The sequence below is a fragment of the Podarcis cretensis genome, assembly GCF_951804945.1.
Source record: "Podarcis cretensis genome assembly, chromosome: 9".
Taxonomy (NCBI): Eukaryota; Metazoa; Chordata; class Lepidosauria; order Squamata; family Lacertidae; genus Podarcis; species Podarcis cretensis.
Genome location: NC_137178.1, coordinates 79,399,908 through 79,412,340, shown reverse-complemented (window position 1 = coordinate 79,412,340; position 12,433 = coordinate 79,399,908). Strand labels below are relative to the sequence as shown.

At 41.2% G+C, this 12,433-nt stretch overlaps 1 protein-coding gene across 7 annotated transcripts in view; it reads left to right on the top strand.

The window, feature by feature from the left end:
• SCAPER (S-phase cyclin A associated protein in the ER) overlaps positions 1-12,433 on the top strand; it is a 209,785-nt gene that overhangs the window by 93,236 nt on the left and 104,116 nt on the right. For all 7 annotated transcript variants that reach the window (XM_079991504.1, XM_079991500.1, XM_079991499.1 and 4 more), the window contains one exon: positions 5,482-5,547. In XM_079991504.1, coding sequence (XP_079847630.1) covers positions 5,482-5,547 — 66 coding nt within the window. The remainder of the gene's footprint in view (positions 1-5,481; positions 5,548-12,433) is intronic.

Genomic DNA, 12,433 nt, shown 5'->3' with positions numbered 1-12,433 from the left:
CCATTCGCAAGGCTGCTGGCTGCTGCCACATGAGCCTGTTTGGTGTTAGCCTCTAAGCTTTGGAATCACTTTCTTAGCACTGTGGGGCAATTGGGAAAAAATGTCCCCTTTTGAGCAGGTTTTGAAGACCTTTTCTTTTTAGATAGGCTTTTTACCTGTAGTTGTTGTTTCCAATGCTGACCCTTGATTTAATTTTGTCTCTGCTTGCAATTTTAGTTCTATTGCAAAAATATTTAAATTGTACCCTACTTTGAGAATCTGGTAAAACTGAAAGAGTAGGCTTAAACTAACTCTAAACAATGTGTGTGCATCCTTAGGATTAGAGGATTAAATGTAGGGACGCAGGTGGCGCTGTGGGTTAAAGCCTCAGCGCCTAGGGCTTGCCGATCGAAAGGTCGGCGGTTCGAATCCCTGCGGCGGGGTGCGCTCCCGCTGCTCGGTCCCAGCGCCTGCCAACCTAGCAGTTCGAAAGCACCTCCGGGTGCAAGTAGATAAATAGGGACCGCTTACCAGCAGGAAGGTAAACGGCGTTTCCATGTGCGGCTCTGGCTCTGGCCAGAGCAGCGATGTCACGCTGGCCACGTGACCCGGAAGTGTCTCCGGACAGCGCTGGCCCCTGGCCTCTTAAGTGAGATGGGCGCACAACCCCAGAGTCTGTCAAGACTGGCCCGTAGGGGCAGGGGTACCTTTACCTTTACCTTACATTTAATTTTAATTACACGTCTCTTGCTGTACTTTAGCTTACTGCTTGGCACATTGGCAGCAATGGTAAATACTGTGCATATTAAGGAGGAGATTGCTCATGGCTCGTAAATTAAAGAGGTTATAATCAGTGGAATGTGAGAAGATTCTTTTTCTTGGTTTAAGTGCTTAATTCTAAACACAATTTACTAGGAAGTAAGCTCCTTGGAACCAAGTGGGACTTGCTTTTGTGTAAACATGCATAGGGCTGTGTTGTAAGTGGAATTGTTAGATGAAGAAATAGTTGGAGATTGTTAAAATGGAACTTGATTAGATTTCAGATTTAAAGAAATTAATTAGCTGGAGGCAAGTAAAAGGTTGAAGAGCAAGACCTGCTCTTAATCCATCTACAACATAGCCTTAGAGGTGAGCTGCCCACATCATTCATTTAAGTATGCATTTGTAGCTGTTCTGCAACCTTTATTGTAAGACACATCATAAAGCAAAACCTGCCCAATTTAAGAACTTGTAATGTTAAGCACACTTCAGAAATTAAGAAAATGGTAACATTTTAAAAATAATAACATATTAAAAATTGAGGACAAGCAAGTAAGTGGACCCAGTTGTTAGATCTTAAATCAAAACCAGAATATGCAACTAACCGTAATGGCAGAGGTGAATGAAGGGACAGCCCTTGATCAATGAGATATCTATTCTCTTAAGAAGTTTTCTTGGTCTTATTAATAATATTTATAACCTGAAGCCATTAAGCAGGTGCTGTTACTGCTGATATATAGCAAAGTAAATTATTTCATATTAATGTGTATGTGACACTATCAAAATCGTGCTTCAAGATGCACACAGCAAATTGGTGACTGACGAACAAAATTCTAAATTGTAGGCAAATGGCATGGCATTAATGAAGTCAATTGATGTGATTTGCCTGTGGTTTTCTCTTGCAGACTGCATATAAAACTTTCTACTTTCCTAAGATTTTGATAGCGGTTTTGGTTTGATGAAGAAATAGATTGCTTATCTGAACTAACTTCATAATGTCACTTTCTAGTTAAGCAGCTTTTACCAGCATTTAGAAACAACATTCTAAAATGTACTCACCTTTAGAGGTAAAACATGAACTGAAGGAAAACAGGAAATAGTGCCCTTCTGAGCAAAGCAAACCTCATATGCGAAAAAATAGCAAAGCAAATTTGAAATTAATCCTGCTGTTGGACTGAAAAATGGTGCTTAGCATCTTGAGTTAGCCAAAGAAATAAAAAATCACTTGCCAGCCAGCAACAGGAAAACTATGAACTAATCAAGGAAGATAATTAAGGGGCAAAGGATAGCCCAGGGCAAGAATTTAGTGAAGATAAATATTTGCAGAACATACAAAAGCTACTTCTCACTGACTTTGTGCAAACTTGAAAATCAACTTCCTTGCTTGTCACTCTAATCATGTCATGTCTCTCTCCGAATCCTTCCTTTCTCCTGCTAGATAAAGGTCAAGCTTTTCATCCTTGACTTAAGAGCTTTTCATAGTTCTGCCTCGCCCTACTTACCCACCCCTGCCTGTCTGTCTGGTACACCCAGTTTGCTGATAGAATCTCACAGGTTTGGGAGATGACTAGAAAGAGAGAGTAAATAATAAGTGCAATTACATGATTTTTTCCTCCTTCACAACATCAAAGGGGGATATCTTTAATGGGCACTGATGACTATGAATTTATGTATTTTAAAGCCATAGCCTTAGACCAGATGTGTTTTGTCAAGATCTCCCTGGTGGCTATCCAACATTAGTGATGCTCAGCATCAACACATTCTAAACAATGCATAAGTAACTTACCTCCATTGTGAGTATGACTTAGTTGGATTTAGAATCATAGAATTGCAGAGATGAAAGGGACCCCGTGGGGTCATGTAGCCAACCCCCGGCAATGCAGGAATCTCAGCTCAAGCATCCCTGACGGATGGTCGTCCCGTGGTATTGATAGAAAGTAATATCTAACTTTATTAATGCAACTGCTGCATTGGATGTGTAATTTAATTTGAAAATGTTGCAGTTTGGGCTCTGTTTACATTGATTACTTCTTCTTCTTATTAATATATCATCATCTGAAGATCCCAGGGTAGTTCACAACAGAAAAATACAAAAAGCATAAAACACAAACACATTTAAACACATTTAAAAGCCACAAAATCAGCCAAACATAAGGCAGTACAGACATAACTTGCTTACCAAAGTTAAGTAATTGTGAGTGAGCTACAGGACTGCTGCATCCTTTCCCCAGTTTCCATTCTGGGCAGAAAACCACTCTGATATAGTGGTTAGTATTGGAGAGGAAGAGACCTGGGTTTAAATCCATGCCTGATTGGGCATCCTTAAGTCCATTCTCTCTCTCAGCCTCACTTTCAATCAAATGCTTCTTGTGAGGGTAAAAATGGGAAAAACACATAAGCTTTCCTGAGCTCCTTGGAGGAAGGGCAAAATAATAATGTAACCAGGAGAAAACTAAGTAAATGCAAATTCATTTCAGTCACAGTTAAGTGTTGCAATAATTCCTTTGTTTGCTTATTTATTGCAAAAATGTATGCCCCACTTTTCTTATAAGTAGGTAATGACAAAAGTATTAAAAGCAATAGTGAACACTATAGATAAAAAAAATGTGAACCCTGACCAGAGAGATACAGTCAGTGATCAGCAACACAGGGAGCAGCAGCCCATACCAAAAATAATTCCACAGAATTGGAAACGGTTGCTAGTAAATAGGGTCATGTTTGCAACTAAGGGTTCTACAAAACTTGCTTTCGTGACTATAACACATGCAATTGCTGGTTTGTTTGCTTTTCTGCTTTTCTTTTTTAGCTTTTTTGGTGTACTTTTTCCCAATGAAATGCTACTACCTTTTAGCTTATTTGTTTCACCTCTGGGTTTTGTTTGCAGGAGCTGAGAATTTAAACATTTCTAAATCATCAAAGTATCTTCTGAATTTAATTTTGCCAAGGCTTTGTTTGAGTCGTTGGCTGGGCTGGTGAATCACATCTTGTCCCAAGCCAGATTGAGCAGAGTTAAGCTGTGTCAAAAGGAGCGTTTGCCTCTGTCTCCAGCATGTTGGCATTTTGCCAACATAAACCTGAATACTTTTAATTGTCTGAACAGGTTTGTACTGCTGACTCCTGCTTACATTTCTCTTAAGTGAAACAGCCATTCATACAGGGCTTTCCTGTGGGCAGGGGACGGGTGGGGGCTCATGTAATTGCATCAATTGCTAACCCTGTTATTCTGCCACAAAACATTAATGAAACCCAAGTGATTAAAACACTGTCAACCAATTAATAATTCTGTTATCAATCGGAAGACATACCTTTTTAATGCTAGAAGTGTGTTTTCCTCTCTTGTAGTTAATGCTTATGATAATTATAGATGCTTCAATTGTTTCATCAGACAGTTACTAAAACAGGAGCAGTGTCTTCTCCAAGTATCAGGAAATGCTGTTGATGGGGGAAATGGTCTTACAATTAGTCTAGTTTTCCAGGATGCCTGCTAATTTCTATTAGAGGAGTAGGAGTAGTAGTAGTAGTAGTAGTAGTAGTAGTAGTAGTTGTTGTTAATTGAATTTATATACCACCCTATACCTGGAGTTCTCAGGGTGGTTCATAGAACAAAACAGAAATATAAAATCACAAAATATATACCGTAGATTCCGGCGTATATGGCGACTTTTTAACCCCGGAAAAGAGGTTAAAAAGTTGGGGGTCGCCTTATACGCCAGGTATGGGTGGCGTAGAGCCCCCCCCCGCCCCCCGTTGCTGCTTTGGAAGCATCAGCAGTGAGCGGCAGGCTCAGCTCCGCACCGGGCGGCTTTCTCCCGGCACGGAGCTGCCCAGTGTATTAGGCGACTGGGCTTATAAAACAAATTCCCAAATTACAGCTGCTAATTTGGGGGGGTCGTCTGATGCGCCCAGTCACCTAATACACTGGAATCTATGGTAATCAAAATAAAAACAACAACCGCCTCCCCCAAAAAACCACATTTTAAAAGGGCATAGGATGTCAATCAAACGTTTTTGCCTGGCGCCTAAAGGTGTACAGTGGTAACTCGGTTTACATACGCTTCAGGTTACAGACTTCGCTAACCCAGAAATAGTACCTCGGGTTAAGAACTTTGCTTCAGGATGAGAACAGAAATCGTGCTTCAGCAGCACGGCGGCAGTGGGACGCCCCATTAGCTAAAGTGGTGCTTCAGGTTAAGAACAGTTTCAGGTTAAGAACAGACCTCCAGAACGAATTAAGTATATAACCAGAGGTACCACTGTATAATGGAGGCTCCGGGTGAATTTCCCTGGGGAGAGCATTCTGCAGATGGGGAGCCACTGCAGAGAAGGTCCGTCCTTGTGTTGCCACCCTCCTGGCCTCTCAAGGAGGAGGCACATGAAGAAGAGCCTCAGAAGATGATCTCAGGGTCTGGGTAGGTTCATATGGAAAGAGGCGGTTCCTGAGGTATTGTGGTCCTGAGCCATTTAAGGCTTTATAGGTCAAAACCACTGCTTTGAATTGGGCCCATAAACTAATTGGCAGCCAGTGCAGTCAGGGCAGGATCGGTGCAATATGCTCAAACCATCTTGCTCCATCCAGTGAGCAACCTGGCCACTGAATTCTGCACCAGCTGAAGCTTCCGAACCGTCTTCCGAACTTCTATTCTGTCATTGCTATGAAAGAAAGGGAGGAGTAAAATTGTAAGGAAGTCTACGAGGTGCCTTGTGTGAGTTATAACTAATATTTTAAAATGTTTTCCTCCTTAGGGCAAAGGAATATGAAAGTATAATGGAAGCAAAAAACGGCTCTTGTGACTCCCCTTACAAAGCAAAGTAAGCATTTAGACCTTGTTTTAAATTTGATATGTAGCACTCAGATAAAATTGTGTTACTGGAAGATGAAGATGTGATGTTCAATGCATGTAATATGGTCAGCCATTTTTCGTTCTTGTCACCCATTAAATCACAAAAAGCAAACCATTAGGAGTAAGTTGAATTATCAGAACTGCACATTGTAAAATTGTAAAGTTCCCAAAATCATTTAAATTAAAAAATCTATTTTGCAGTCGGCACTGTTTTGGATTTTGAAAAAAAAAGTCTGTAACTCTTTTACTGCTGGTGCATATAAAGCTACCTTATAGATAACTACCGTATATACTCGAGTATAAGCCGACTTTTTCAGCACATTTTTTATGCTGAGAAAGCCCCCCTCGGCTTATACTTGAGTGAGGTGGCGGCAGAGGGATGAGCGGCCCAAAAGGAGCCCTTTCTCTCTGCTGGTCCTTTTGGGCTGCTTGTTCTTCCTCCGCCGCTGCCACCACCACCAGGTTTGTGGTGTGGTGAACTGGCTTATACTTGAGTCAATAAATTTTCCCAGTTTTTTTGTGCTAAAATTAGGTGCCTCGGCTTATATTCGGGTTGGCTTATACTCGAGTATATACGGTAACTGGCCCACATAGGTCAGCAGCCATCTAATTTTGAAACCCTCTGAATGACCTTCTAAAAATTAATGAAATGAATAAATAAATCTATCCCTTGTGTGAATAGTATAAAGGACAATGCACAGCATCTTTGATCTCACTTGATCCATGCTCATAAAGAGAGTCATTTGTTGGCCTGTTAAAGCATTCACCGGTCAGATATTCTGTGGGCATAGTTTGAAAGCTAAGCTGCATAAATGCATGTCTAAAGAGGGGGAAATGCTAATTCCTACAGATAAAAAGCCATTTTGTGGTTAGTCTTAAATATACCATACAGAGGATCCACATATGTGGTGCTTTGCAAAGAAGGAGTGACAGAAAACAGACTGTGGGTGTAGCTTAAGAAGAGGAGGCAAGGGATAAATCTCTGGTTATTTCAGTTACATGGACTTAGGCCTTACTGAAAGGTCCCCCATCCTTGCCTTGTTTTGTCAGCCTGAGGGCTTCATTCCCCTCTGGGCAGCCTTCCACGTGGCTGAAGCCAGGGGCAAAAAATGGAACAGAACAATGGATGTGACTCTTTCATTTGTTCAGTAGGCAACATTTTGGATGCAAAAATCAGAGGTGGTCACATGCCTGCACACTCACACGCCTCTACCCTCTATTCAGGCCAGCAAGAGGCATTGTTGCAGTCAAGAACACATTGCAGCCAGGGGAGATCAGTCATGAAGGACTCGGAGCAGCCCTGAAGAAAGGCCTCCCTGGGTGGGACCTAGGTATTGTCCCAAGGGCCAGATAGAGAGTCCCGGAACGCCTTGTTAGGCCCAGAGCCTGAGGTTCCCTGCCTCTAGGAAGTTGTGCCAAAGGCTTCACAGAGAAGTGTGGATGTGGGGGAATATCTGTACACATAGTCCAACCCACTGCAAGACAGGGGCTTGAAAACCTACTCCTGGCCCTCCCCGCCCCCCACTGTGTATTTCCTATGGCCAGGTAGAGCTTAAAGCACCCACTTTTTTATCATGAAGCCAATTTGGTGTATTGAAGGAAGAAGTGAGGGGATAGGACAATTTTATTTATCAATGGCCTGAATGTAGTTTATACTATAATTTAAAGCTAAGCACAGAGAGAACTTTTTAATAGAGTTTTAACAGTATTTCACAATTTCCTTCTACTGGCAAACCTACCCTAGTATAAATCTCTCTAGCTTGACTTAAGTTCTCTGGAGTTTTGCCAGTATATACAAATGGAGGAACAAGCCTTTCTCCCATGCAGTCTTTTTAAATACATTAGTGGGAAAGCGCAGAATGTTGAGGAAGAGGAAGAAGTAAAATCTGAATTTTGTACTACGGTTGCAGTGTCTGTGGAGTTCTGTTTTCTACCACCTCTGCACCTGTGTGTTGTGTGTCTTCCACCCTTATTTCAAGAACCTCCAAAAAGTATACAGTATACTTGCAGCATCCTGTCTGCTTTTGAATGGATGTATTATTGATATTGGAGGGTAATAACATATCTATCGATCTATCTATTTGACAGAGCCAGAATGTAATCCTCAAGGTCTTAGGATATTTTCCCTTGAGGCTGAAGAGTTACTGTTTCATTGGAGATGTTTGAAGATTCCTGCCATCATCCTCTGAGGCCCACCTTCATGTGCCTCCTCTATCAGAGGTCCAAAGGGGGACTTTTCTGTGGTGGCTCCCTGTTTGCGGAATGCCCTCCCCAGGGAGGCTCACCTGGCACCTTTATTACATATCTTTAGGCTGTAGGCAAAAATGTTTCCCTTCAACCAGGCATTTGGCTGATTTTGTGGGTTTTTTAATGTGTTTGTGAGAGAGTGGTTTTTGGGTTGTTTTTGTTTTATTTATTTATTGTATTTTTCTTTTGTGAACCGCCGTGGGATCTTCAGATGAAGGACAGTATACAAGTTGTTGTTGTTAATACATAAAATAATGTTAGTATTTTTATTTTTATTTTGCCCTCTACTATACCTTAATTTCTGAGTTCGTTTTTCAGCAATAGCAATGGATACACATTAGATTATACTTTTAATCTTTATTTAACCCACCTTTAAATATTTCTGTTTTCTTAAAATAACCATCCTAGCAGCTAGCAGTAAATATAGAATCAATTAATTGTTTGAGAAACAAACAGAAAAAGATAAAAAGGTAACTGTTCTTGATTAATAAAATTGGTTCCATCAGAAGATTTCATTGGTCTTGTGTGAGACAGCTGGAGCTTGCTGTTTTCTTGCCCGTTATTGTTCAGAAGCTTCCTTCTCAGTTCCAGCTGTGAGACATCTGAGTTTCCTAGTAAGATCATTTCAGGAAATTGGGTATTTTCTTTTAATCCATTTCATCTAACAAAAATAGTGGGTCTGTCGGGTGTTTTTACTATTTTGGGTAGCTGTTTGCTAATATCATGACTCTCAATAGCTAATCTTTTTATTGTGTTGATTGTTTGTAACAAATGGGAATCAGATAAATTGTGAGCATAATTTTTCCTCTTCCTTTCCCGTGAAAGGTTTGTGAATTGATTTGGTACAACTGGAAACCATTACATGGCATGTTCTCCATTCTTCTTTTTGAAAATATGTTTATTGAAATCTATAATAAAAAAGAGAAATTACAGCCAATAAGACAAAGAGGGGGGGAAGCAAGAACCTCCCCCAGTAACAACCCCCGAGATTCACAATGCATATGTGCAATTAGAAAAACTGAAATCACTGTCTTTCATTTTTCCTAGTGGAGTTGTTTAAAAGACGAAAGATGCCTTTCACAGGGCATTCCGCTCCCCACCCCCATGTTTCATTGATGCTCTAGGCCAGGCATGCCCAACTTCAAATAGGCTGCCATCTACTACCCAGTATATATAAAAAAACAGGCAGTGATCTATCCATTGTCATTGGAGAGACGAGGAGCGCGCATGGGTGCGTGTGTGGAAGGAGGTGGCTGAGGAGACAGTCTCCCCCCCCAAGCCAGCCCTTCTTGCACTGACCACCTTAATTGGCTATTAAAAGGAGTGATGGTTTTCACTCTCTATTTTGAGAAACTCTCTGACTTCCTGTGAATGAGAAAAAGACATGCAGAAAGTTACTTTGGAATGGGGAGGGGGAATTTTGACAAAATCTATAGTAGAAGTAAGAAGCTAAAAAAGTTTGAATCTATAATCACAGTGTAGAATGTACAAAATGATTTTGGTGCTGATAAAGGTAATATTTCAATCAATTCCAAATGTAAATACTCTTGTGTGGATTGTTGCTGCTGCTATTATAGTGCTTAAAATAAATGAAGGGCTGCATGGGATGGTGGGCTATTAAAAAGCTAGTTTTGCCTGAAGGCTTACGATCCAAATACTGGGATAAGTAGAGGGGGAGGGGTTTAGGGAGTCAGAAAGGGCAACTAGAATATGCAGAGGCAATGAGGCAGGGGGCCGTATCCAGTGCTAATCCTCCTCTGAGTTGAGCCGTGGAAGTTAATGATCTTGACTATTTTAGGTTCATTAAGTTAATGGGTCTGCTCTGAGTAGGGTTCAGCTGTGAATCCCTTTCCCCAGGCATAAGGCATTTTCCACTCAGGCACCTTGTGCTAAAGAATAGTTTAAGAAAATTGAGCCTGTTTCTAACATGGTCCCCTCATTGTTCAAGCTGGGGTAGAAGAGCATGTACAGTCTCTTGCAAGAGCAGAAGCTCAAGAACCTCTAGGGACCCTACCAATTAGGCCACCATGGGAACTTTTGCCAAGCATTTGTGGGACAAAACTAGCACCACAAACCACTGATACAAGATGGGTGGAGGTTTTATCCCCACCCATACACTGTTAATCTGCTTTGCAGAGACGCAGGTGGCGCTGTGGTGTAAACCACTGAGCCTAGGGCTTGCCGATCAGAAGGTTGGTGGTTCGAATCCCCGTTGCTGAGTCCCAGCTCCTGCCCAGCTAGCAGTTCAAAAGCACGCCCAAAGTGCAAGTAGATAAATAGGTACCACTCCAGTGGGAAGGTAAACGGAGTTTCCGTGCGCTGCTCTGGTTTCGCCAGAAGTGGCTTAGTCATGCTGGCCACATGACCCCAAACAACTGTGGACTCGGCCAGTGAAACGAGATGAGCGCCGCAACCCCAGAGTCGTTTGCGACTGGACTTAACTGTCAGGGGTCCTTTACCTTTTTTACCTTTATAATCAAGCAGTGTATAAATTTTGTGAAATAAAGCAGTGTATAAATTTTGTGAAATAAAGCAGTGTATAAATTTTGTGAAATAAATTTAAAATAGCTCCCCTTGCTTCCTCCGACTTTCCCACAAAACAGACCACCAAAAGCTAGTTCTTGATGCTTCTCTAGACTTTTTTTTTTTTTAAAGGAGAGCTCTCCACTTACCAGGGGTGAGAGGCCTTGGGATAGAAGCAGTCTTTTGTACAAAACCTGTTGAACGACAGAGCAACCTGAGCCCCAGCCAGCATGGCCAATCATCAGGGATAAGAGGAGCTGAAATGCAGCAGTGCCGGGAGTGTCCCCTCCTAGTAAACCACAATTAAATCCCCCTCCTAATTTTTTTGATAGAGACTGATTTAAGAATGAACTTCCTACACAATCCAGCATAGTCTTAAGTTTGACAGATCCTCAGGTAGTTCCCACAATATTGATAGGGAGGCTAGATGAGCATTTAAAAAGAAAGGAATATGACTACTTTCCTTGAGTCTACAGACTGCTCAGTCCATAGTTCTCCAAGAAGTTAAGCAATTTTGTAACAATCAGAGTTATCTAAGAGAAGGTAACTTTATATTCTGCAATATGAGGGGAAATGAGAGAGAAAAATCCTTTAGGGGTGCGGAAATGCAAGTCTCAGTAGACAGGGCTTTGAAGAATTATGGAAATATTGTAAGGCTCCCCTTTGACTTAACTATAGCTGGAAAAACAGAAGGAATGCAGCACCATTAAGACTATATCTGGGGTTTGTTTGTTTTTTTGGGGGGAGGACTATTTTCAAATGTATCTGTCAAGCCAGAACACACATTAGTTGAGTGACAGCCCCCAATCCTGTACCTGGCTGATTAAAAGGAAACTAATAACAGGGATCTACGGTCTTTTAAAAAATGATCTGGCTTTAAAAGGCCAGTTTAAGGTAATCATGACAATGGCTGTAATCAGTGCTTTTTTATAATTAATTAATTAATTAATTAATTGTTTAAGGGTGCTCTCATTGACTCAAGAAAATCACTATTTTATAGTTCAAATCGGGAAAAATAAATATAGTAAATGGACAAAAGTTCTACAAAGATTCACAAAATGTTTAGGGGTATGCATGCCCCCCAGAAAAAAAACCACTGGCTGTAATCACAAACACACTGATTTTATTCCAAGTAAACATATGAGTAGCAAGTAATTTGGTGTCAATAGAACACACTCATAACTGTTTCCTGAATTGAGGCCATTTTTACTAGGTCCACTTTGAGAGACCTTTTAAATATATCAGTTTAGATGGAGATTTCTTCTGATATATATATTTTTTTATTGGACAGGTTTTATATGCTGCTTTACCATCAAAACCTCAAAATACGTTAAAATGTTGATAAGGAGATGTTACAAATTATTATTATGCTCACTAAACATCTGAAAAAGAAAGAGTTAAAAATACAAAATAAACAGCTGCTGTCAGCACAATTATAATCACAGCAGAATCCGCAGTAGTGAGGAGAAATCAGCTAGCCAGGACTTAATACACAACTACCCCCCCAACCCAAAGCCCCTCCAGAATAGAAAGGTTTGACAGCAGAACAGAAAATAGGAGTGACAGGGCCAGGCAAACATCTGGGAGTGGCACGTGGGGGGAGATACAACCTAGGCACATGTACGACTTTATAGATGACAGTCCTCTTTTTAAGGAGCCTCTTATTTGCAGGCTCACCAGTCCAGGGGCTGTTTAAAGAATCAGAAGGAAAAGGAAGGAAGGAAGGAAGGAAGGAAGGAAGGAAGGAAGGAAGGAAGGAAGGGCAGATGAGCCTTGATGTTACCCGTCAGCTTTTAGCACTTGGATAGCAGACTGAGCAGGCACATAGGTCACCCACAAGGAGAAGAGGGGACTGTGTTTCTATTTAAGGTACAGGAAAAACGGGAAACTTAATGTAGCCAACGAAGCTGTACTCAAGAGTTGTCCCATTGAAATAGATGGATCTGGCTTAGGTCCATTCATTTCAATGGGTCTGCTCTGAATGCAGCTTAGCTGGACACAGCCCAGTAGTTTTTAGTGAAGGGTCTTGTCAAAATGGCCTCAGAAAAAAATCAGCTGAGTGTGGTGCAAGTATAGATACCCCT